Source organism: Podarcis tiliguerta, assembly GCF_965153285.1.
Source record: "Podarcis tiliguerta genome assembly, chromosome: 5".
NCBI classification, from domain to species: domain Eukaryota; kingdom Metazoa; phylum Chordata; class Lepidosauria; order Squamata; family Lacertidae; genus Podarcis; species Podarcis tiliguerta.
In genome coordinates, this window is record NC_139538.1 from 94,501,530 (window position 1) to 94,527,374 (window position 25,845).

General features: G+C 45.5%; 3 protein-coding genes and 1 long non-coding RNA gene across 4 annotated transcripts in view; 2 read left to right on the forward strand and 2 right to left on the reverse strand.

Moving 5' to 3' along the window:
- Positions 1–1,111: 1,111 nt before the first annotated feature.
- The window catches only part of LOC310677773, a 207,748-nt gene continuing 183,014 nt past the window's right edge, over positions 1,112–25,845 (forward strand). Inside the window, exon 1 of the long non-coding RNA XR_014511434.1 lies at positions 1,112–1,234. This is a non-coding gene — a long non-coding RNA (uncharacterized lncRNA). The remainder of the gene's footprint in view (positions 1,235–25,845) is intronic.
- Positions 2,723–6,974, reverse strand: MCAT (malonyl-CoA-acyl carrier protein transacylase). Its single transcript, XM_083441145.1, has 4 exons — positions 6,495–6,974; positions 5,358–5,445; positions 4,655–4,872; positions 2,723–3,527 (listed from the first exon to the last, which is right to left on the reverse strand). Exons 1-4 carry the CDS (start codon positions 6,957–6,959, stop codon positions 3,114–3,116), a joined length of 1,185 nt encoding a protein of 394 aa, XP_083297271.1. The 5' UTR covers positions 6,960–6,974; the 3' UTR covers positions 2,723–3,113.
- Positions 13,367–17,575, forward strand: TSPO (translocator protein). The gene is made up of 3 exons (XM_083440987.1): positions 13,367–13,589; positions 16,222–16,360; positions 17,264–17,575. Exons 1-3 carry the CDS (start codon positions 13,402–13,404, stop codon positions 17,435–17,437), a joined length of 501 nt encoding a protein of 166 aa, XP_083297113.1. The 5' UTR covers positions 13,367–13,401; the 3' UTR covers positions 17,438–17,575.
- LOC310677851 (tubulin--tyrosine ligase-like protein 12) lies at positions 19,533–25,741 on the reverse strand (the record flags this gene model as incomplete). Its single annotated transcript, XM_083441035.1, has 7 exons — positions 19,533–20,237; positions 20,796–20,934; positions 21,426–21,494; positions 22,547–22,628; positions 22,732–22,883; positions 24,180–24,371; positions 25,733–25,741. The coding sequence occupies 7 exons, from the start codon at positions 25,739–25,741 to the stop codon at positions 20,086–20,088; spliced, it is 795 nt and encodes a 264-aa protein (XP_083297161.1). The 3' UTR covers positions 19,533–20,085.

Consider the following 25,845-nt stretch of genomic DNA (forward strand, 5'->3'; position numbering starts at 1 on the left):
ATCCTTAGGCCATCTTAGGCTGCAGGGGTCGTCAAGTCTTCCCTGAGCCTTTCCCCCCTAAAACGGTTTGTTTTGTTTTGTTTTCTATTTCTGCCACCTCACAGCTTCCCCAACTCTGCAAATACCAATCTCTTATATGTGGGTTTTGGCTACCTATGCACCAGCACTTGGACGATGGGAACTGCTATTAATATATATGCCAATAATGACAACACTGACAAAAGTTTGCCAGGAAAACATTCAGAAAGACACAGAACTTTTAGAAGACACCTTTCAGGCCTCCTCCACCAGTTTGCTGCTGCTAGGGCTCTTGCAAGGCCCTTTTTAGCAATCAGATTCTAAAAGCAAAGAATCAGTGTTTCTTTGTAGGACACACTCTTGCTTCGAAAATAAGAATTAGCTTCAAAACAGGAATTTGAACATTGAGCTGACATCATGCCACACCCTTATGCTAAAGTATACAGAGGCCTCCTCTGAGCTTTATTGTAGTTAATGTTTACACACATCAAGAGTGGAATTTGTCCTGACAGGCTAGAAGGAAATCAGTTTCAGATTTACGGTGAACAATTTCTTCATAGAAACTGTACCTCTATTCCTTTCAAAAAGGTGCTGCTATTGTAGATAACACTGAACTGTGCAGTCCAATGCTGGTTATAGTCCTGTGCCAGCTTACCTAAGCCTTCTACTGCTGGCTCACATCCAGCAATAAGATCCTGCCCGAAATATACCATGTCTGCAAATCATGGCAGCAGAGCTCAGCTCTAAGAGTGGATTTTCATATCTAGAAGTGGTTTGTAGTTGTTGAATAGCCAAGAATCAAGAAACTACATTGACATAATGCACTGGTTTTATTAGAAGTGAAATCCTGGATGTTTCAAAAAATATAATTTACTCTGAAAGATGTGTATCTTTCAGTTTGTAACTCACTGACTTGTGACTCGAGGAAGATCCAGGAACTGTTTTTTTATTGCAGTTCAATGCTTTTGGACACATAGATTTATTTCAACCCACAGGTGTCGCACAAACAAAAAGCATGCTTACATTTTGTATTTGCTACCAAAAAAAGCCAGCAATTTTTTTACCTATCTCAGCTGTAAGAAATGATTTATACAGTGGTGCCCCGCAAGACGAATGCCTCGCAAGACGGAAAACCCGCTAGTCGAAAGGGTTTTCCGTTTTTCGATGCGCTTCGCAGGACGAATTTCCCTATGGGCTTGCTTCGCAAGATGAAAATGTCTCGCGAGTCTTGAGATTTTTTTTCGCTCCCCACCCCCTTTTTCTAAGCCGCTAAACTACTAATAGCTTTTTAGCAGCTAATCCGCTAAGCCTTTAATAGCCGCTAATAGCCGCTAAACCGCTAATAGCGCTAATCCGCTAATGGGCTTGCTTCGCAGGACGAAAAAACTGCTAGACGAAGAGACTCGCGGAACGAATTAATTTCGTCTTGCAAGGCACCACTGTACACTGCTGCCATCCTCTGGCAGAAGACTACCTGAGATGATTCTAGAAAGAATATCTAAAATCCATCCACTGTTAGGAGTGCTTCCACAGCAAGTGTTCAGTGTGGGATGGTAACATTTTCTTCACTCGCTCTCTATGCAACATCCTCATGATATAACCATGGGACCAATATGCTGTGTTTTCCCTGAAGTCCTGTCTTTTCTCAGACTGGCAGAAGATTGCACTGTAAGCCACTTAACACAACACAGTGCTGCATTACCCTTATGCTTTTGACTGAAAAGCAAACATATATTGGAAGGCTGTTAGCAAGAATAAAGGTAACTTGCAATTTTCACAAACTTAACTTTGCACAATCAGCTTTATGCGCTGGGGGGGGGGGGGGATTACAAATGGTGATGGGCATCCGAGGGGGAAAACTTTGGCAATCCACCTGCTGTTGAACCTAATGTGCTTTGACTATAGGTGTTCTCCGTAGAACACAATCCCCTTGTAAGTTGAGTGGCCTGGGATGCCATGTAACGTTTCCCAGCTTTTCTTTCTGGACATCTTCTGAACAGATGGAAGCGTCTCAAGAAAAGCTCCCGACGCTTAAACACCAATGCTGTTACCAGCTACATAGAAGGAGCTCATGTTCCGACAAGATCCACTGATATTAAAAGGCACGGCTAACTTCAGCCCATTAATTTCAATGGGTCTATTCTGAGTACCACTCAGTTGTCTACAGCACATGGTCTTTAGCATCCAGTCAATAAGACCCAACTCTCCAAAAACCTGTGGCACCCGATTTATAATTTTACTCATGTCCAGAAGGAAAACTGATGAGGTACTCTGCAAAATGGGGACCTTAATAGTGTGAGTACCGTATTTTTCGCTCTATAAGATGCACCAGACCACAAGACGCACCTAGTTTTTGGAGGAAGAAAACAAGAAAAAAAATATTCTGAATCTCAGAAGCCAGAACAGCAAGAGGGATCTCTGCGCAGTGAAAGCAGCAATCCCTCTTGCTGTTCTGGCTTCTGGAATAGCTGCACAGCCTGCATTCGCTCCATAAGACGCACACACATTTCCCCTTACTTTTTAGGAGGGAAAAAGTGAGTCTTATAGAGCAAATAATACGGTATTCTAAAAAACTAATGGGACATTATGCATAGATAGCATACAATGGGTCACACAATCACTGCATCCAATATATTATCTCAGAGGGGCGAGTTACAGTTACCAATTATACACCAAATGCAGATCTCTCACCCACAATAAATGATTTGTAAAACAAAGGAAAACATTTTAACTTTATTATGATTTCACTGATTCTTAAAAGTTAAAGCAAGACACTGAGCATAAGTCACCACGATTCTTTGGCCAATGCAGGTACTATTGATCAAGCTTATATAAAACAATTCTTTAAAAAGTTTGTAGCAAAGTAATTGATGAGTCATGGTCAAATCTGTTTGTCTGAAGAAGTGAGACCCAGAGTGGCCTCTGAGGTAACAAGCAATTCTTCTGTGCTAGTTGTGTAGGGAGATAGCAATGGCACAACGGTATACAGCTCCCTCTCCAAAAGACTATGTTGTGTCTTCCTTCAGGGCTTGCATGATTTCATTTTTACCTAATAATAAATCCATTTAAAATGAAAACTTTTCCTACAGACATCTCTATGCTTTTTCATCTTCTGAAACATCAATATGTTTATAGAACTTCCAGGCCTTCAAATTGCAGGCTTTTAGGATTGTTCCTAGCTGTTTCCCAGGCCCCACTTCATAGGTATAAGGAAATCCTACTCCTTTTTTCCTTTCATAGATGGCATGCATCGTCTGCTCCCATTTCACTGGTGAAACCAACTGCTTCACTAACAAGCGCTGGATCCGTTTCGGTTCAGTGTATCTCCGGTTTTCCACATTTGAATAGACAGGGATGAGAGGCTTCTGAATATTAATTGAGTTGAGGGCTTCAGACAAAGGTCCCACTGCTGGTTCCATAAGTTGCGTATGAAAAGCACCACTGACTGGCAGCATTTTCACTCTCACAAATGAGTATTTTTTCGAATTTTGCTGCAAAAACTCCAAAGCCTGAAATAAAAACGAAACAGAACACTGAACCACAAAAACAGAGTTACTGCCTTCAATCTAGAAATGCTGTTGATGTCATTTGGCTCTTAGGAAAACCCTATAAATTCATTGTGGCCTGCAAGGACATAAAAAGCATACAACAGAGACTTAAAACTTTATAGGGAAACGTAAAGTACTGGCTTAGACTTTGCTACCCAAATGTTGGCAGGTGGCTTTTATACCTGAGTTGCATTTGTTGTGTTTCCATTTTTGTTTTCTACCAAGGGTAGCCAATGTGGTGCTCTCCATATGTTGTTGGAATACATCTCTGCTCATCCCTGACTATTGGCCATGCTGCCTGGGGCTGAGGAGAGCTTTGTTCAAAACATTTGGAGAGCACTAGGTTGCTCCATGTGCTTTACATCATCACTGCATGTCAGTTAGATCCTGTTGCCAGGTGACAGGCTTCAATTCTAATCCCAATTACAAGCGGCTGCCTTTGAATATTGTTCAGAAACTTTAGAATGTAGCTGCACAGCTGTTGGCCAGGGTTAGCAGAACAGCATGCATTGGGAATATTAAGGAGCTCCACCAGTCAGTGCCTATGTTCAATCCAAGGTACTGATGCTTAACTTTAAAGCTAGAAAAACTTACAATCGGGGAAATCAGGGAGCCCCTTTCACTATGAGGTCATCTGGCCCTGATATCATCTCTGTCTGAGGAGGGCAGCCCTTTTCCCACTGCAAATGTGCTTGTCTGTAAGACCTGTTTGGCTAAATCTATTGTACTCCCCGCCCTTTAGAAATCAGTGAAAATCTTTTCATTGCTCCTTTGATTTCAGACATTAACTTATTTTTAATGTTGTTCTTCTGCTATTCTCATTACTATTGTTCTTATTATTGTGAAATGGTTTTAAATGTGTTTATTATTATTTTTAAAAATTAAATATATCAATTGATGGTTATTAGTATAGGTACTTTGCATGTAAAGAAAGCAGGATAAAAATACAATTCATATAACAAGCAAGCAAACTTCTCCCCTCAAAATACAGAATATGACTAAGTACTACTGTTCTCTTGGCTGTCAGCAGTGCTACTGAAAACCCCACAAATTTCAAGATATTCAGAACCATTATTTTGAAATAATACCTGCAAATGTCCTGCAATGACTCTGCTGCCTGGAAACAAGTAGTTTGAAACTTCACATACAGGATTTTCAATTCCCAATGACTTGCAATATTCACGAGCTTCCAAGCAAGCAACGACATAATTTGAATTATGCCGGCCAATAACAGATAACATTCCACTTGGGACAGCTTCTGATGCCTCCTGCATGGCTTCAGCACGCACCTTCACCGCATATAAGGCTAAAGAAAAGAAAGAAACTCTAAGAGGACTTAACTTCAGCATAAGATAAATGGAAGCTCAAAGAAAAATGGCTGTGACTTTACAAACTCAAATGCATGTTTCCATGTAATGATTTCATAGAATCCATTGCACCAGCCCAGCCATCACCACTGGAACCAAGCAGGGCCATGCTGCTCTGCCTCCCCTCTTGCAAAGGGAGGAGCCCAGCCAAAGAGCCTTGGCATGTGAATTCCACTCCCCCAACACTGGCCAGCAAGGGGGCTGGAGATGCAGCAGTGAGGCTGGGCTCCAGGGCCCAGAGACCCCCAGCAGCAGACAAGGCAGGATGGGGATCCCAGGGAGGGTGCCTGGTTTGTGCCCCGCCCCCCAAATTGTGCACCGGGGGCTACACCCCCCGCCCCCCCTTGCTATGCCCCCGGCCAGAGCTACATGCTATCCATGCATTGCAAATATTTTAGACAAACATTTAATACTTTCTAGATACCTTCTGCATAGTCTATGGCTCCTGCAAAAACAAGGGCTGCATATTCTCCAATGCTGAATCCAGCAGCTGCTACACAGCTCTCCACTACCTGTAGAAATTTAAAAAGTCTCCAGTAAGCAACAAGTGGGAGGGATCCAGAAACACCCTACGCAGTTCACAAAGTGTGAGAAACGCAGGAACGGCACCCCATCCCCGTGTGCACTCTCCTAACACAGAACTCTAGTGAAGCATCCCAGGAAGATGAACGTTGGGAGACTAGGGCAGAAAAAACCCAAGTGCTTCATGTAGTTGAACTATGGCATCTACAGCACTCCCTCCCACAGGAGGTGGCAGCCTTTAAAAGAGGACTGGCATGTCCAAAGTCCGGCCTGGGGGCTAATTTGGCCCACCAGTTGGTTTAATCTGGCCCCTGTGGCAGTTTAAGGTAAAGGTAAAGGTACCCCTGCCTGTACGGGCCAGTCATGTCTGACTCTAGGGTTGTGCGCCCATCTCACTTAAGAGGCCGGGGGCCAGCGCTGTCAGGAGACACTTCCGGGTCACGTGGCCAGCGTGACATTGCTGCTCGGGCGAGCCAGAGCCGCACACGGAAACGCCATTTACCTTCCCACTAGTAAGCGGTCCCTATTTATCTACTTGCACTCGAGAGTGCTTTCGAACTGCTAGGTTGGCAGGCGCTGGGACCGAACGACGGGCGCGCACCCCGCCGCGGGGATTCGAACCGCCAACCTTTCGATCAGCAAGCCCTAGGCGCTGAGGCTTTAACCCCCTGTGGCAGTTTATTCCCCCCCCAAAAAGCTCAACAACTTCAATCCTTAAAAAAGGTCAATAACTTTGGTCAGCCCTCAGGCATGCTCACTTCATCAAATCTGGCCCTCTTTGAAAAAAGTTTGGACACCCCTGGATTAGACAAATGGAGGTGAGGAGGGGCAACCCATGGCCACCACAGTCAGAGGCAGTCCTAGTGCTTCTGAATGCCAGTTGCTGGAAGCCCTGGGGGTGGAAGATGCTCCTGCTCTGCCCCCTGCCTCCCCACCCCAGCGGGCGGGCGGCTGCTCTAGCTGAGACTCCTGCCTGGCCGGGGGCTGGACTAGATGACCCCGGGGTGCCCCGCTGTCTAAGGCCCTGCCGGCCCCTCACCCTGGGCTGCTCCTGGTGCAGCTTCTCCACGGCGGCCAGGGAGCTGACGAAGACGGCGGGCTGGCTGTGGACGGTGCGCTCCAGCTGGGCGCCGGGCCCTTCGAGACAGAGGCCGAGCAGGTCGTAGCCCAGGACGCCCTCGGCCACGCGGTACAGCTCCCGCACGTTCGGGTAGCGCAGCAGCCCGCGGCCCATGCCCACGAACTGGCTGCCCTGGCCGGGGAAGAGCAGCACCGAAGCCTCCTCGGGGGCCCGGCGCGCCTTCCCGCCAGGCCCCGACCGCGGAGCCTCGTCCTCCGCCGCCGCCGCGTCCCGCAACAGCCCCGCCGCGCTCGCCGCCGCCTCCCCCGCGCCGGGGGGCCTCGGGGCTCCGCCTCGGCTGAGCCATCGCCGCGCGGAGAGGCGCAGGGCCGGGAAGGGGAGAGCGCGGCCTGCGGAGAGGCGCGGCGCGGCGGAGGTCGCCATGGCAACGGGAGCCTCCTTCCGCGTGTGAGGCTGGAAAGCCAGAAATGCAAGGCCCGGTCCGTTAGCAAAAAGCTTCCCCCGCCGCGGCCTGGAAACCCGAGCCGTAGAAAAGAGAGTTCCACCCCACCCAAGGTCCCCCCCTCTCTCTACACGTGCTCGTGGGTGTTAGCAGCAGATACAGAGGCACAAATCCACTGGCACGTATGGCTCTGAGGAGTAGATATGTGCCAGGTTGTTGCGTGTGTGTGTTGTGAGTCACAGAATTAAAGAGACACAGACTTTGCTAGATTCGTATATGTTTAAAGTGTGAAGATGTTAAGGGAGATAGATACACCTTAATCCAATCTTTGGTAGCAGAAGAAGTGTGCATGCACACGGAAGATTATACCAATAACAAACTCTAAGGTGCTACTGGACATTTTAAATATTTTTTTATATATATTTCGACTGCGTCAGACCAACATGGCTACATGAATCTTAATCCAATCTGATAGTCTTTAAGGTTCCACAACTTTTTTTCTTTGTTGCAACATAGACATTTCTAATCCCCATAGACATTCTGGTGCTTAACTTTTGATGTGTGCATTTATTTACCTCTTAAGTTCTCTTAAATTTCACATCTAAAAATGCAATTAGATATACAACTCTGCTTAGAAGTTAAGGCCTGATGAGCTTAGTCTCTGTGTTGAAGTTACCTTTATACTGCTGACAATAAAAAAAATAAAGGGCAACTATAAAACAGGAAAGTTTGTGTTTTTCTTTCATGACCATAGTGTTCAAAATTAGTTTTAGCTTAAATGGTGGGATGAAGAGGGAGAGAGAGAAGGGAAAAGGCCGTTTCCGCCAAAGGACCAAGTTTTGAAGCAGCGATTATCCAAGGGTGTTGCAGGAGAGAACGGCAAGTGTGGCAGGAAGATTCAAGGACAATCAAAGAAACATCTAGACATTTTAGCCTAGTCTTGTATAGGTAAAGGTAAAGGGACCCCTGACCATTAGGTCCATTCATGGCTGACTCTGGGGTTGCGGTGCTCATCTCGCTTTATTGGCCAAGGGAGCCGGTGTACAGCTTCTGGGTCGTGTGGCCAGCATGACTAGCATACATGACTAGCATACTAGCATACCCGGACTAGCATCCGGGTCATGTGGCCAGCATGACTAGCAAACCAGAGCAGCGGACAGAAACGCCATTTACCTTCCCGCCGGAGTGGTACCTATTTATCTACTTGCACTTTGACGTGCTTTCAAACTGCTAGGTTGGCAGGAGAAGGAACCAAGCAACGGGAGCTCACCCCGTCGTGGGGATTCGAACTGCCGACCTTCTGATTGGCAAGCCCTAGGCTCTGTGGTTTAACCCACAGCGCCACCCGCGTCCCTTAGTCTTGTATACTATGCCATCAAAATAATTTTTTGTGGACACACAACCAGAAACTGTATCCACGCCTGTAGCCAAGAGCATTGGCTATTCTACAGTTCACAACACATTGTTGCGAGAAGGGATTTTCAAATATGGAGGATCTGAAGAGGAAAAGGAAATGAGACTCTCTTTGTCTCAAAGTAGACCTAATGTCAATGAGATGACCCGGCAAAAGCAAACTCAGGCCTCTCAATGAAGTTTTCAGCCACACTTAAGGCACGTGGATCTGAAGAAGTATCTGAAGAAGTGTGCATGCACACGAAAGCTCATACCAATAACAAACTTAGCTGATCTCTAAGGTGCTACTGGAAAGAATTCTGTTTATTTTATTTCGATTAAGGCACCTGTGTAAGAGGCTCGTGCATAACTGCATTCCGCTGCGCTTGATTCCTGCTCTTTTGCAGATGCATTGTGTTATACTTTCTGCATGCCCCGTGGTCCCATGATGAAATGGTTGCGTTCTGTGTTATGAATCAGGCGCTGCTAGGAGTGGCTTTCTTCTGTTTCCCAAAGCATTTCCAAAGCGCCTCTTCCTTGCTCTCCACGGCACCGAGATGGGCGCGCCCCCTGCTCCCCTCTCCGCCTCCCGCCCGCCTCCCCGCCCAGTGGGCCGCTCCCTCGCTTCCTTTCCCACAACCCTTTCGCTTTCCCCGAGCAGCGAGGTCAGCGGAGGAAGCAGCAACAGCAGCAGCAGCAGCAGCAGTCGCAGGTACGGGATCGGACGCCTTTGAGAGCGCTTGCTCCAGCAGGTGCGCACTGAGGACTAGGAGCGTGGGCAGCTTCCTAGGACCTGTCGTGCTGGAAGGGATCCCCCGGTCATCTAGTCCAACCCCCCCTGCAATGCACGAACGTGCCACGTGGGGTTCGAACCCGCGACCTTGAGATTTAAGAGTTTCAAGGTCTCCCGACTGAGCCGTCCTGCGTCTCTGCTTAAAAACCTCCAGGATCATAGAAAAGGAAAGGAAAGGAAAAGGGGGGGGGGGGGAGTCCATATAAAGGCAAAGGCACGAGGACGTTGTGCCTAACTTGGGAAGGGCGTTACCCCCAGCTTGCGAGTCGGGCGCGTATCCCCGATGGTCTTCCTGTTGCCAGAGATATTGTTACCTGGGTGCCCTGAGCAGGTAACGTAGTAACCGCTGGAAGGGCGGCGTGAAATCCTGGCAGCGCATCTCCCGCGGCCCATCTAGGCGATCCCCACCTCCGCGGGCGAGCAAGTTTGTAGAAGTCAGCGACTGAAAGCGGAAGCCTGGAGAGATGCCGCCTGGTCTCCTCAGCTGCCAGCATAGAAACTAAATAGGAGAAAGCAAACCCCACAACTTTTTGCAGAGGATGGGTTGGGGTGCTACTCCAGCTCCCCCCCCTTCCAGGCTCCTCCTAAAGAGTAGGGGGTCCTCTAGCACCTCTGTATTGTCTAGATAAATCTCTTCCATCTCCTCCTGGAGACTTGGAACCATTTGCCCAATGCCTTGATAAACCACAGCAATTGAATAAAGAGCTGTCTTTATAACTTGTTCAGAGTTTTTTTAGGGGGTGGGGGCAGTTACAGCAAAACAGCCCCCCATCACCAGCCAGTTCATCCAAAACTAACTGCCTAGCACCCAAATGAGCTACGGTCATTGGGGTTGAATCAATTGCGTATTAGGGCTGTTTGGTGAGGTGTGCTTTTTCTTGAAAAGTTAACCTTGCTTTGGGTTCTTCTACAATTCCACACTGGCTCAGAGCATTCAACAGGAGAGAAGCAACTTTATAAATCTGCCTCTGTTGCTGCCTTTTTAAGGCCAGGGCTCTAGAGGCCTTCATAGCTGTGTGTTAATTCACTGGATGATTTCTTTTAACACTTTGTTTCAGCAGCTGAATTTCTGCATGCCGTTCAGCTTTAAAAGACACACATTAGACAGCAGCTACCTTCACAACTGGGAGTCGGTCCTTGGCTATAACAAAGCAAGTTTGCAAGCAGGAGTTGTAGGGGTTAAGCAGAAACCTGACTGGTAGAGCAGGTGCTGATTCTGACATGCTTAACTCCCACACTAGCCGGAAGCAGTTTTAAAAAATTTGAATGGAGTAGCATGGATTTCAATGATGATTTGAAAGTTATGACTGCCTGAATTTAATTTACAGGAGATTAAATGTTTTGTGATTATCGTTCTGTAGCAACATGTTTTACAGTCCTTTGGCAAATCTCCATGAAGATTTTTAGGGATGTCACCCTCTTTGGCCACCACACCTGGCCCTGCTCTTCTCTCTTGGCCAGCACAGAATTCAGCAGATGAAGCTTTTCTTGGCCTGCAAGAAAGTGCTGAGAAAAATTCACATGTAAAATGTGGAGCTGCTATTAAAGGCCAGAAATAAAAGGAGGCAATCGGTTCGCTTGCCACCTTTTGTTTCTGGTCTTGCCTTTGAGCCCTTAACAGTAGCCTAACTTTCTACCAGTTCAGTTTTTGGCATAGCTGTCAACTTTTCCCTTTTTTTAAAGGGAAATTCCCTTATTCCGAATAGGATTCCTCGCAAGAAAAGTGAAAAGTTGAGAGCTATGGTTTTTGGTTGTTGAAGTACTGGGGCTAAGGGATTAATAGGGCAAAGACCAAAATATCCTCCCTTATCTGATGAACAGTTAGAACATAGAAATGAATAAAAACAAATGTGAGGACACAAGGGACCAGAAAATGAAGTAATTTATCCTAACTCAGCAGAGTAGAGCTAAGGGGAGAGCGTGCAGTTTTCACTTCCTCAGGTCAGTTGTTGTTGTTGTTAGAATTTATATACCGCCCTATACCTGGAGGTCTCAGGGCAGTTCACAGAATCTCAGTGACCTTATCGCAGCATGCTGGCCGGGGCACTTCACTTGCTAATTTCTAGCCTGCCAAGCGGCTGTTAAAGGCACATTCTTTTTGGGTGGATTCTTAGTCCAGAATGAATTTCCCAACCTGCATAGACTTTATTTGCTCCTGGATTGGTTAAAGCGTAGCAATTAACCCCTACTATGTCCAGGGAATGATTCTTATCCAAATTAAGCAGATTCACTTAAATAAATGGATTTGGGTTGCTTGTCAATTGATTTCAGCCAGTCCACTTTGCAAATGAGCAACTTTGGGTGGTACCGTTACTTGGAGTGGGGGCAGCAGAAGCGGCTTTTTATTATACCCATTTTCTTCCCTTGTCCTGCTGGAACTAGCTATTAGAAAACAGAGTGAATGCGTAAAATGGCTGCAGTTCAGCCACAACCATTACATGGAGAGATTACATAAAAAGGGTGCTAAGTTTTGCAAACATTATGAAACAAGTCTGATTTCACAGGAGAAATTGATATGAGTGGAAAGGTCTCTACTTGTTTAACTGATCACGTCTCTTGCTTTTGTAGCCACTTTTTTTCCTGTTAGGCTTGTTGTAGAAGCATTGTAATAACTTACACAACCTCTGCCCTATTTTACCAAATGTATTACGTACAGAGTTCAAATTACACTGAAGAGAGGAGGATGGGCGTTTTCCTTTAGCACATTTGCCTCCAGTAGGGAATTAATTCTCATTCCCGTGGTTGGCAGAGTCAATATCTTAAAAACCCCTGGCCCTGATGTTCCTGTGCCTTTCATAGTGAACCTGGATATAGAGAAATGAAACAATCAACATTTTTTCCTGGCATGGAGATAACATGATGGGAAGCATTTACTTTTTGCATGTTGGTCCGCTGCTGGTGTTGTAATAAATAAATAAAATCCTAATTATTTGCACAAACAATTTATTGACTATGGCAGGAAGGATAACCTAGCGAGGTACAGTAGAATCCTTACTATGTCAACTCAGAAGTATGTCCCATTGAATTCAATGGGGCTTCCTTCCAGGCAGGTGAGGTTAGGATTGCTGCCATAGAGCATGTCCAGAAATTCACATTCATAAAACAGGCAGGTGGAGTATATGTGAACTCTGAGCTTTTTTTACCTTGCTGCACCCAAAAAGAGCCTTTTCTAAGTATGCCAAGCAACAGTTAGAACAATTAATTGGAACAAGTTATACGGGTTTCTGTAGCACCTTCCTGTGTCTGATGCTGTTTATAAGGCTTGGCCTTCTCTCAGGTAATACTTCCATTACCATATTTGCTGTAATACCTTTCTTCTGGGAAAGTTGCAACCTTCATCCTCTTCTTTCCACCTAAATCTAATTGAATCCCATTTGCACTTTAAAAAATGCTGAATTGCACACGCACACATGGATTGGGACGCGGGTGGCGCTGTGGGTAAAAGCCTCAGCGCCTAGGGCTTGCCGATCGAAAGGTCGGCGGTTCGAATCCCCGCGGCGGGGTGCGCTCCCGTTGTTCGGTCCCAGCGCCTGCCAACCTAGCAGTTTGAAAGCACCCCCGGGGGCAAGTAGATAAATAGGGACCGCTTACTAGCGGGAAGGTAAACGGCGTTCCGTGTGCGGCTCTGGCTCGCCAGAGCAGCAATGTCACGCTGACCACGTGACCCGGAAGTGTCTTCGGACAGCACTGGCCCCCGGCCTCTTGAGTGAGATGGGCGCACAACCCTAGAGGCTGTCAAGACTGGCCCGTACGGGCAGGGGTACCTTTTACATGGATTGGGTAACCACAAATAGCTCAAGTGGAGAGTAATAGTCCTGCTCTATTCTGCCACACCTGGAATTCTGTGTCCAGTTCATGGATGCTTTAGTTGAGATTCCTGCATTGCAGGGGGTTGGACTAGATGACCCTAGAGGTCCCGTCCAACTCTACGATTCTATGATTCTACATGTTTGGGACTCACCAATCAAGCACTAGAGTTTTTTGTATGAACTGAAAACACGCAGCACTGTTCAATAGAATCAGTTCCCCACCTTCAGTCTTTGGAAACCAGTTGAGGCGGCCAGTTTGTTGCTGCAGCAGGGCACAACCCTTCCTTGCTTTCGAACCCTCAGCCACCGGCACGCAAAGGCATATAGGCCCAACTATCACCTTTTCTGCACTGCTAATATTTTGTTGGTATTTGTGAAACTGCACTTTGCAAAGTCAACTCTCACCCAGCTTGCATATTTGTTTCAGAAATGGAAGCACTACCCTCATGGGCTCCTGCTGTCGCTTTCACACTCTTGCCAAATGCCGGAAGCATTTGGGGGGGTAGGATTGTCAAGAAAGAACTGCCTACGTGGTATGAATCACTGGAGAAGCCATCTTGGCGTCCCCCCAACTGGGTTTTCCCACCTGTCTGGGGAGCATTATATTCGTCAATGGGGTATGTAGTCTTATATTTACAATATGGTTGTTTACGGCCTTTAAAAATATGTACACTAAGAAATCTGAACTTGCCTAAGTAAATCCCATCAAGCTCTCTTCTGGTTTTGGATATCTGAAGGGATTATGCCCATATTTTACCCTATGAGCTAACAAACTTGCTTATTAAAAAGAAAATGAAAGTAGAGATTCATAGGGAAAAAAAGTTTGAGAATTTTCATGCTCCTGAAGATTATGGCAAAAGTTCATTTCCAGGTTTTTTTTAGCACTTGCACAGAGATGTAAAGTTTTGATGTCTGCAATCTGGAACTTAAGGGCACAGGCTGAGGTATGTATCACTTGGTACTAGGCCTATAAATATATGTACCTATAAATAATGGTGGAGCATGCACATTTGCTAGTACCAGTGCTGGGGTAGGTGCAGTAGCCCTGCATGACGCCGTCTTATGACGAGTGAGCCCATTGCTCCAGGTGCATCAGTATTTGTGTTCACTGACTGCTTTCAAACAGGTCTTTTCCAGCAATACTTGGAAATGCCGAGGATCAAACATGGGTCCTTTTGCATGCAAAACATATGCTCTCCTGCTGACAGATGGGCCCTTCCTCCAATGGCACATGACAGATGATGCTTGCTTCACCTTCTGACAGCAACCCTGACATTTGCTTGCAAGAAACAGCTTCCTTCACAGCTGCAGCTATAGTGTGGTTTGCAGCTGAGAACTTGCTTAGGGAATGGCTGTACAGGAAGTTAGGTAGCCTTGCCCCTCGGTGTTTGCATACCTAAGCAGTCAATGATAACAATGTTATTTTTTGTACTCTGCCCATCTGACTGGGTTGCCTATTAAAAGCAGGGATTTGAAACCCTGCCACTGGGACCTAGCTAGCAGGGCAGGGAGGGGATCCCGTCTGTTTTGAACAGGTTGTTTCCGCAAAGTGTTTTCCACATTGTTCAGTGCCACCTGGTGGAAGAGAATGCAAAAGCTAGTTTTCACAAGCTAAGATGACACATCTTCTTCTTTGGCAATCACTCATAGCCGAGTAAGATTGTCTTCCATAAACATGGTTTTAACAATGAGCCTGTAAGTGACTGTGGAGGCCAATTCTGGATCCATGTGTCCTTCCACAGTGGGGACATTGGTTTCTGGGCAGAGTTGATCATGGTGTGGATTTGCCAAGCGTGCCTTCCTCCTAGCATGTTTCTCCCTTGTGTCCTGAGTTCAAGTGTCTTCAAAGTCCATGACACCTTTGGTAAAGGCTGTTCTCCAACTGGAGCACTTGCAGACAAGTGTTTCCAAATTGTTGGTGTTTATACTACATTTTTAAAAATTTGCCTTAAGACAGTCTTTAAACCTCTTTTGTTGACCACCAGCATTACGCTTTCCATTTTTAAGTTCAGAATAGAGTAGTTGCTTTGCAAGACGATCATCAGGCATCTGCACAACATGACCAGTCCAACAAAGTTGATGTTAAAGAATCATGCACCAGATGTCGCATGTAATTGCACATTACACTTAAATGTAAAGGAACAGCCCTGCTGTTTGAACCACCTCATCTTTTAATGTATGCACATTTATTTCTTATGTCTCACATGTGCAATATATTCCACCCTTCCTCTAAGAAACTCGTTTTTATCCTTATCAGAGGAGCCTGGCTGCAAATGTCACTGAGCAAGCTTAAGGGCAGAGTAGGAATTGGAGCTTTGGTCTCCTGATTTATGCCAACTGTCTTCACACTCTAATAAGCCAGACCTCCTTGGTTGCGACACTCCCAGTAACGGAATTTCTATTCTCAAAGAGACAGCCAGATGCCTGATGGTTCCTGTCTTTTAGGAGGCAGGTTTGGGTGACGGGACATTTTGTTTAGAAAGGCCTTTGGGCAAAGGGCCGAAAGTTTAATAGTTGCATTTCATTTTAGTTAGTTTTAATCTACCTTTTAAGATTATAAACTGTCTTATTTCAGTTCTAATTCTTGTACAGTGGTACCTCGCAAGACGAAAAACTTGCAAGACGAAAGAGTTTTTTGTTTTTTGAGTTGCTTCGCAAGACGAATTTCCCTATGGGCTTGCTTCGCAAGACGAAAACGTCTTGCGCCTTTTTCTTAAAACCGTCAATGCATTCCTATGGGAAACCATCAATGCATTTCCTATGGGAAACCGTGCTTCGCAAGACGAAAAATTCACAAGACGAAAAAACTCGCAGAATGAATTAATTTCGTCTTGCGAGGCACCACTGTATTTATCAATTTGTTGAAATGTTTTGGAAAGGTACCATTATTATGGTTAATAATGGAAGTTTGGGAAACATAACATAGTTATGAAAAACATGGTGACATTAACAATTGTGAGGAGTATTCAACTGATTTTGGGGTGGGTTATTTAGGATTATTGTTAACAGGTTTGTAAAATTTTATACACTTAAGAGTTACAGTAACAGTGTGCAATATATAGGCATTTGTGGCTTTGTAGAGAAGGATAAGGAGACTTCAGTGTTCTCTAATGGGTCAGAAACCCTGGCAAGGTAAGTATTAGCGTCTCATGACTTTTGCATTATTCTCAGAATGGAGTTTAGGATTTCTGTTAAAGTCCTCACGCACCCAGTCCATTTTCTGACAAATGACATTTCCCATTCTTTCAGATATGGTTCTTACCTCGTGTGGAGGGAATTAGGAGGCTTCAATGAAAAATCCCTGGTTCCCCTTGGGCTGTACGCAGGAAACCTGGCATTAAATTGGTCATGGGTCCCCATATTCTTCGGAAAGCACCAAACAGGCTGGGTAAGTGGGGCAATGCTGTGGGTTAGTCCATGCCCTGGTGGCTTAGAGCAGTGATTTGCCAGCTTTCTGCCTTAAGGGAGTTCTTTCAGCAATAAGTTACCCGCTGGGAAACTTGTACAGTGGTACCCCGCAAGAGGAATACCTCGCAAGACGGAAAACTCGCTAGACGAAAGGGTTTTTCGTTTTTTGAGTTGCTTCGCAAGACGGATTTCCCTATGGGCTTGCTTTGCAAGACAAAACATCTTGCACCTTTTTTTTTTAAACCGCCAATGCATTCCTACGGGAAACCGTCAATACACATTGGTGCTTCGCAAGACGAAAAAACTCGTAGAACGAAAAAACTCGCAGAACGAATTAATTTCGTCTTGCGGGGCACCACTGTATGTGTTGTAGAGTTGTCAGAGGAATGCTTATTTGTTTTTAATGAATTTTAAAGCATTTTTAACTGCTTAATATTTATAAATCGCTAACCAGTATACAAAAATACAACCCAAAAGCAGCAATTCAACAATAATGGGGTCCAATTTTATGAGTCACGTGAAGTCTGGCCAGAAATCTGACTTTCAGAGACATCTGAAGTTGCTGACGGATGATCCTTCATGTCTGTGCAGAGTTCCCACAATAAGGACTTGGGAATGTGAGCAATAATGAGCACAGATCATGTTGGCGTGCTCAGCCAAAATCCTTGGAGCTTTGGCTGTTTGACTTTTTGCTTTACAAAAGCCCATGGATATTTGGGTATGTTGCTGTTAAAGGGGTCAAGTACTACACTGGGTAAACGCCGTGTAATCAGCACAAAAACAAGGCAAAGGGGTGTTTGGCTGAAGTTGCAGTTCTTTGTAGCCCTCTCTGCTCTAGGATCCCATGAAGAACTCATTTTAACGCCACTCATTTCTTTTTCAGGGGCTGGTGACTATATTGCTCACCACAGGAGCAGCAACAGCTACAACTACTGTCTGGTACCATGTCAACAAAACAGCAGCATATTTGATGTACCCTTATTTAGCCTGGCTAACTTTTGCCTCTGTGCTGAACTATCGTATCTGGAAAGACAATCGCAATAAGAAACACCTGTAACACACATTTTTCCAAGCCTTTTTTTTTTTTAAAAAGAAACATTTTCTAAGTTGGATTCCAATTCCACCACCCTAGTGCTTAATCCATATGCTGTCTCAGATTTATTGCTTAATAAATCTAATAAACTTCAGTAACGGACCCAGAAATTGTGATTGTTAATGTATTTGTAGCCAGGCGGTCCTTATGTCCACACGTCCTTAATTTGGGATCTACACTTGGCAAGGTTTGATTTAAAACTGACACACACATGTATGCCCAATTGCTTGCTCATCACAAGAGAGTTTGCAGTCGGATTATGAGCTGTCTTCATTCGGAAAGCACTGTGTTTGAGGCTGCATGGACATTTGACCTGCAGATTCAGCCTTCTGGTAGCCACACGCAATGGTGAACCAGCCCAAAGAACAGCGCTGTAGAAAAAGTCATGGAATTCTTGAGCTTCAAAGGGTCTGGAGGTTCTCCCTGCTGAGATTTTTATAGCGAAACTATAGAACTTTTCTTTAACTTACCGTATTTTTCGCCCTATAGGACGCACTTTTTCCCCTCCAAAAATGAAGGGGAAATGTGTGTGCGTCCTATGGGGCGAATGCAGGCTTTCGCTGAAGCCTGGAGAGCGAGAGGGGTCAGTGCGCACCGACTCCTCTCGCTCTCCAGGCTTCAGGAGAGCCGCAGCGCCAGCCCCACAAGGTCGGGGGACAGCGGGGAGGCGGAATGCCGCCATCCCGCTGTCCCCGGACCTGGTCTGCAGGCGGGTGGTGGGGAGAAGAGCGCCTCTCCCCGCTGCCTGCCCCGCAAGCTCCGGGGACAGCTGGGAGGCGCAGTGCGTCTTCCCGCTGTCCCCGGACCTGGTCTGCAGGCGGGTGGTGGGGAGAAGAGCGCTTCTCCCCGCTCCCGGTCCCACAAGCGCCTGGGGGGGGGGGAATAATTTTTTTTCTTTATTTCCCCCCCAAAAAACATGGTGCGTCCTATGGGCCGGTGCGTCCTATGGGGCGAAAAATACGGTACCTTTAATAGAAAAATATATTGTGTATTTGTGTCTCTCAGCCTACTTAGGAAACCCTTGGGCTTCCTAAGAGCTGGGTAGAAACTCTTGACGAGACTTGTTGATGCTATAAACAAAGCATGGAAGTGGAAGGAGCGCATCCAAGCATTAGAAATGGGAGTATGAATGTAAAAACAGACTGGCTGCTGGAGCAGCATCCTGTTTACATGGTGGCCAACCAGATGCCTGTGGTAAGCCTGCAAGCAGGATCTGAGCCCGACAGCACTCTTCCCCTCCTGCCGTTTCTAGCAACTATTATTCAGTAGCGGAGGAAGAAGCTATCCATCGGGGATATGAAGCGATTTAATGGCACCTTATCTGGCAAAAAGAGTGCTGGCAAAATTCAGTATTTTAAAACCCACAGCTCAGTAACAACCAATCCCTTATATTCCCATCTAATGCTGCTTCGCAGTAAGTGCTCCTGCCAGATGTGGCATTTTGCTCATTTCTAGAGATGGGACAAACAAGACCAGAGCATAGCAATTTGTCAAGGGGGTGAGCTAGCAGCCAACCTGATTCTGGCCCTATGTAAAACCAGTGAGACAAGACTCGGTTTCAAAGCAAAACTTTTTTACTTTGCTGCCATACTGGAGACCCCACTGCAGGGAAGAAACGCTGTATTACGGGGGGACATTTTATCTGGCTGGAGTTGTCCAGCTGGCAGAAGATGGGCTGTGTTAAGCAAGAGATGGAAGTCTGTTTGCTGCTTTAAAAAACATGTACCCCTGTCGCAAGGTGAACTGAACCACCATCCCTGTTAGCCTGGGATATCGGGAACTTATCTTCCCAAAGCAGTGCTGCAACTCAAATACATTAAGAGCTCATTAAAAGGGAGGGCAGCAGTCAGGCAAAGAATGAGCATGTAAAGATGATGCTTGCTTCTTTTTTTAAGGTGTGGGGGGAGGCAGGAGGGGAAGGCCAGTGGCTGAACCATTTTATTTGCTAGAATAAAGAATGGAAATATTGGAAGCAAGCAAGGTTTATGTTGCAAAACAAGGAAGCTGAAGTGACTTCTCAAAGACCTGACACACCAAGAAACAAAAATTACAGATGCTCTTGTGTTATTTCAAAGGCAGTTTCTGGTATTTGTGGGGACATAGTTTATTGAAATTCTGCAGGCATAGGAGCCAGCTATGGCTTTCAAATAATTTGCTTCATATTCATTTGTAAAACAAAGCCTTTTAAGATGCGGGAGCACAATGGTCTTAAGAAAAACAATGGCCTCAGTATATCTGCAGCAAGTTATAAAAACACAAAGGACATAGGGAAAAGCGTACGGATACTTCTTTGTAACCAACAAAATATACCAACTACTGAGAAAAAAATAATAAATTGATACTGCACTTCTGTGAGCATCAGACTGCAATAAAAATATACACTTTGTGAAAGTGAACTAGCGATAAAGTAACTGAGACAGGCAAGAAAGTAAAAAAAGGGGTTTTTTAAGGCAACCCAGACAACTGCTTACAAGCACATTATATGCATGTTCCACCTGATTGAGTAGATTTCTGTCTTGATTGCCAGTACAGGAAAGATTCTTGCATAAGCAGCTCATAGAACTGAAATTATAAGCATCTCACTGTGAAGCGCAAAATAGCCAGGACAAGCCCTAGACAATGGCAGTCACATGGCAATCCTTGGCTTCGTCCAGGAAGAGGGTGCTGAAGACATCGTTGAAGAAAGTCGGGTGATACCTGCAGGCTCTGTCGCAGTCAGGGTTAAAATTCACCTCCAGAATCTGAGGCTGCATAAACCGTTTGCCTAGAAGACAGACAGAGATCACGTAGTTTTATTGAGATACGCATGTTAAAACATGAAGAGGCTTCCCCAACATGGAACACACCTGCTCACCCTTAGCACTTGCATAGCACCTTGGACAGCTCTCAGAGGACCCTAATGAGGAGCCCTCCTGCTAGAGGAAGAGGAGGAAGCCCAAAGGGAACTTCTCCAGGTGGCAGGATGGTGGGTGGTTGCCCAGAGAGGAGGGCCAGGCAGAGAAGGAAAGCTTCCCACCTGCTGCACACCCCAATTTATTCACTTGCACTCCAGGAGACCCTTTCAGCTGGCAGCGAAGAACTTTTTCAGTATGCACCCCTTTACACACAAAGTTTGAAGACTCGCTGCTCTGAAACGCAGCAGTATCTTTCCATTTATAAGTGAAAAGGCCTTTGTCCAAAAAGCGACCCCTTTAAAGGCAATCCCACCAAAGCTATAATGGCCACTAATAAAAGCAATTAAATCTCTTTTCTGGTTTCCCAAATTTCAGAAGAGCCCTAAAAATATGCAGGACGAAAAGGACAAGACAGAAGAAGAAATTACCGTTGCTGGATGTATCCCACTTAAGCATCAGGTCAATGGCATAAACGGCTCGTGAGGATGGATAATCACAGATGCCAAACGGCGCAGGCTTTGCACAAGCAGCTTGGAACAGTTCAGCAAATGCCTTGAAAATATCGTCCTGGCAACAACAAAAAGTCACATTTACAATAAATGCAGGTGTAAGAGCAAACAAACTTTAAGGTTATTTCCCGAGGTAATTTGACTGGAGATGGCGGGGAATGAAACCCAGACCCGTTTCACACAAAGCATTAGGCTCTCGGACTCTCCTTCCTTTTGCTCAACTCAAACACTTGTCAAATAATAACAGAAGCATTTGAAAAGGAGACAGTGATGGAGTCTAAGCGACCTTACTGATGACTATTCCTGCCAAATTAGCTCTAGACACAGGATGCAACCATGTGAAATCTTGAACCACTACTGAAGCCATAGGGGGGAAATAATCTCAGTACGTATAATTAGAACCACTGTGGCCCATTTTATGGAGTAATAACCTTTGCATGAGAGACATAATCATGATAATAAAGTAATCTATGGCAGAAAAATGAAGCTCTGGTAATTTTTTACCACTGGGAGAAAAAAAATTAAATTACTGAATCACAGGTGCCTTACTTGCACAGATTTCCAAGAATACTCAGGATACTGTTTCTCAAAGAGAGGGATAAATTCATCATAGTGGATCTGCAAATGAAGAGACCATTTGGTTAGCAATGTATTCTTTTAAGCATGATCACGAAACTTCACCTCTGTCCTCCTTACAACACCTCTACAGGTCAGGGTCCAGTTCTTGCAATTTTACGTCCATATTTGAAGGCTGCTTTCTCTCCCACACCCCATTCTGAATACTCTTGCCACAAGAGCCAATAAAACTTAAGTCTCCAAGGGAAACTGTCAGCCTCAGAAGGCAGAGGGTGAACTCCAGAGATGGGGAACCTGCACTCCAACAATATAGGCGCAACGCCCATCACTCTTGTCAACTGGGCTGATGGGATTTGGAAATCCCTTCCCTGGAAATATGGAGGCTCACATAAGGCTCCATTAAATAGGTGAAAAGCAAGGCTGGTGATTGCATGAAGAAGGGCGAAGTGATTTGCCTCAGGTGCCAGATCCGCCCTGTCATTGTGCCACTTCCGGCCTCGCCATGGCTTCACCTGAGCCCTCGCCGCTGCCTCGTGGGTGCAGTTGCAGTGGCTGGATATTGCATTTATAATCCTGTGTTTGCTCCAGGCAGCCTATGGGAGTTTCCAGGTGCCCCAAATAATTCATATGTGTTTAGTTACCTTTGGTAAGGTTGTTGCAGAAGGTGGCTTCAGATTTATCATTACAGTCATACCTTGGTTGTTGAACGGAATCCATTCCGGAAGTCCGTTTGACTTCCGAAAACACTCAAAAACCAAGGTGCAGCTTCCGATTGGCTGCAGGTGCTTCCTGCACGGAATCAGAAGCTGCATCGGATGTTCAGCTTCCAAAGAACATTCGCAAACTGGAACACTCACTTCCGGGGTTACAGCTTTCAGGAGCCAAAACAGATGAGTACCAAAGCGTTCTGGATCCAAGGTACGACTGTAATTTGTTGTTTATTACAATTCTATCCCACCCTTAATTCCCCAAGAAGCCCAGGGTGTCAAACAAGCATGCAGCAAAGCCAAGCCACTGGGCTAAAGGGAGTCAGGGGCTGGTGGGCCACAGCCCAACCCATCACACCATCTGTGCCACCTGTATAATTTACTCACCTGTTTTAACGAGACTCCAGAAGCATAGTTCATGACTGTAAAATGCTTCTCATAATCATCCAAGTCATCAAGTGAAAATGCTCTGAAAAGGAAAAATGGATGAAATACAACATTCATTCTTCATAAAATTCAGCAATGCCACAAGTCCAACCCTTCTCAATGTGTGGTAGAAGCTGCCTTCTTACCTATTTGAGAACCGTAGCCAAAACACATCATAAACATAAAGTCGGAGTGGCTTAACTGATCGCAACAACACAATGTAACGGATGTCAAATTTAACTAATCCCACATCTTCAAGAAAGAACAACACTGGGTTCTCAATGTACTTGGATACCACCTGAAGACAGAAGAATAAGAAACCCAGGTCAGACAATTTCAACTTTGTACCTCTCCTTCTGGCCAATGTTGGGCCCTCAAAGCAGCTTACAATTACAAGTTGTGTAAAAAACTGCAACACGATTAAGAATAATTGTGAGATCAACCACTAAAAGCAAAGTGAAGGTGCTGCACACACAACAGTGAGAGTATCCAATCTCCTCACCCCACAATGAACCTGCCAAATGCAGACCTGCCTCTTTTCAGGCATAGATGGCTTATAAATAAAAAAGGAAAGGTGCTTTCCTTTATTCAGTTTTGTTTTCCTTTAAGCTGTTGTTCTGCTTTTTATCAAAGCAAGCAAAGCATCTGGAAACCAAGCCTTATGAGGAGCGGTTGAGGGAAATGAGTATGTTTAGCCTAGAAGAGAGGAGACTAAGATGAGATACAATAGCCATCTTCAAATATCCAAAGGGATGTCAAAGGGAAGATGGAGAAAGCTTGCTTTCTCCTGCTCTGGAGGGTAGGACTCGAACCAATGGCTTCAAGTTACAAGAAAGGAGATTCCGACTAAAGAGCAGGAAGAACTTTCTGACAGCAAGAGCTGTTCAACAGTGGAACAGTCTCCCTGGGGAGGTGGTGGACTCTCCTTCCTTGGAGGTTTTCAAGCAGAGGTTGGGTGGCCACCTCCCATGGATTCTTCTTCAGCTGCGATTTCTGCATTGTAGGGGGTGGCGTTGTATGGTCCTGGGGGCCCTTCCAACTCTACAATTCTACGATTCTATGCTAGACTTTCATGTAGTTTTGACTCAAGAGTGATTTTCTGCACTGCACTTAAAAAGAACTTACGATTCTAAAGAACAAACTGACATATCACCAAGTATCACCAGAAATTATGAAAACAATTTGATGTAAGATTACCTGGTTGCCTTGGGCTGCAAAAGGGTACTTAGATACTAGAGTTGAAAAGGTGTGCATTTAATGCTGTAAACTTAATAACCAGTCTAGGAAGAAGGAGCAATACACTTCTTGATGTTTATACCTAAGTGGTATTTTACTTCTCAGCAAAACAGTGTGGTAGCTAAGGCATTAGGTCGCAATTATCCAATGTTTATTACCGTCAAAAATGTACAGACACGTGGGCTGAAAACACTTCAAATGCTGTAATGCAATGACCATTGCTAAACATCTGTATGCAAGTTTAACATGAACAACGGAGATCACGTCACAGCAGAGACACCGAGAACCTTTTTAAATGTAAAAGCAAAACGACAGTGAGATGCTCCAGCGAATAAGAAGCCACCTGTTTTGCTCTGACCTTAGGGATGCTCTCTCTCTGCCTGATGATGTTGTTAAGACTCTTTGTGATGTGGGTGTCCAGGCTCCTGGCCAAGTTCCACGGTTTGCATATCCAGTGGTTGTCCTCTTCCCTAGAGTGGGCCCAAGGAAGGAAGGAAAGAGTGTTTGTCCATTGCCTGTTTGAATGCAAACATCCCCAGGCACGAATGCTCTACCCTGGGCTGCACAACCAAGACAAATGCATGTTCTGCTTAGTCCTCCACATTTCCTCTTTGATCAAGAGATGCCCAACGGAAGAGGCGCAAAGTACATATGGATGAAAGATGCCCAACAGAAATGGGTTCATCAAGCTATGCAACAGGCATAGCAGGTGGGCTGTGTGGACCACAAGTTAGGCAGCCCTCGTTACACCCAATGCTTATATTATATTGGTTTAAATTGAGACTTATCATCTGATAGTCTCATTGGTTTAAATTGAGACTATCATCTGAGACTATCATCTATCATCTGAAAGGGACGCGGGTGGCGCTGTGGGTAAAAGCCTCAGCGCCTAGGGCTTGCCGATCGAAAGGTCGGCGGTTCGAATCCCCGCGGCGGGGTGCGCTCCCGTTGCTCGGTCCCAGCGCCTGCCAACCTAGCAGTTCGAAAGCACCTCCGGGTGCAAGTAGATAAATAGGGACCACTTACTGGCGGGAAGGTAAACGGCGTTTCCGTGTGTGGCTCTGGCTCGCCAGAGCAGCGATGTCACGCTGGCCACGTGACCCGGAAGTGTCTCCGGACAGCGCTGGCCCCGGCCTCTTGAGATGGGCTCACAACCCTAGAGTCTGTCAAGACTGGCCCGTATGGGCAGGGGTACCTTTACCTTTACCTTTTTATCATCTCATTTAATTCTCCCTGTGCTAGGTGAATTGGAGCACAGAAATAAATAAAATAACAGTGCTGTTCAACTTCTTAATGTTGGTCCACAGACAGCTTTCCGGGTCATGTGGCAGCATGACTAAACCACTTCTGGCGAACCAGAGCAGCGCACGGAAACGCCGTTTACCTTCCCACTGGAGTGGTGCCTATTTATCTACTTGCACTTTGACGTGCTTTCGAACTGCTAGGTTGGCAGGAGCTCGACTGAGCAATGGGAGCTCAAACTGTAGCGGGGATTCGAACCGCCGACCTTCTGATTGGCAAGTCCTAGGCTTTGTGGTTTAACCCACAGCACCACCTGCATCCCACACTGATTTATTACAAACTATTACAATGAACCAGAGGGTTTTGAGGTCCCCCCATTTTTAATGCTTTATTAAGGTTAAAAGGCCATAACAAACAAATGTATATGTGGTCAAAACAAAATTACAAAAAGAAAATAACAATATTTGCTCACTGTACACTTTTCTTGCATTCCCCAAAACTTCCCACCACCCCATCATGCTTATTTTATCTGGTGCACTATTAATCTCCATTTTCTTTTTAATAATCAATAATATATTCTCTTATAATTGCCCATTACAACACAGAAGTCATTCAAGTCCCGCCACTGACTTTATATTATGACAGTAATCTTTAAGATACTTTTTATACATGTACCATTTCTGAATAAATATTTGTTCAGTGTTGCCTCTCAGTTTTTTTGTCATTTTTGCCCATTTGGCAAATTCCATCCATTTACTTTGCCACTCCAGCTTTCTTGGGGG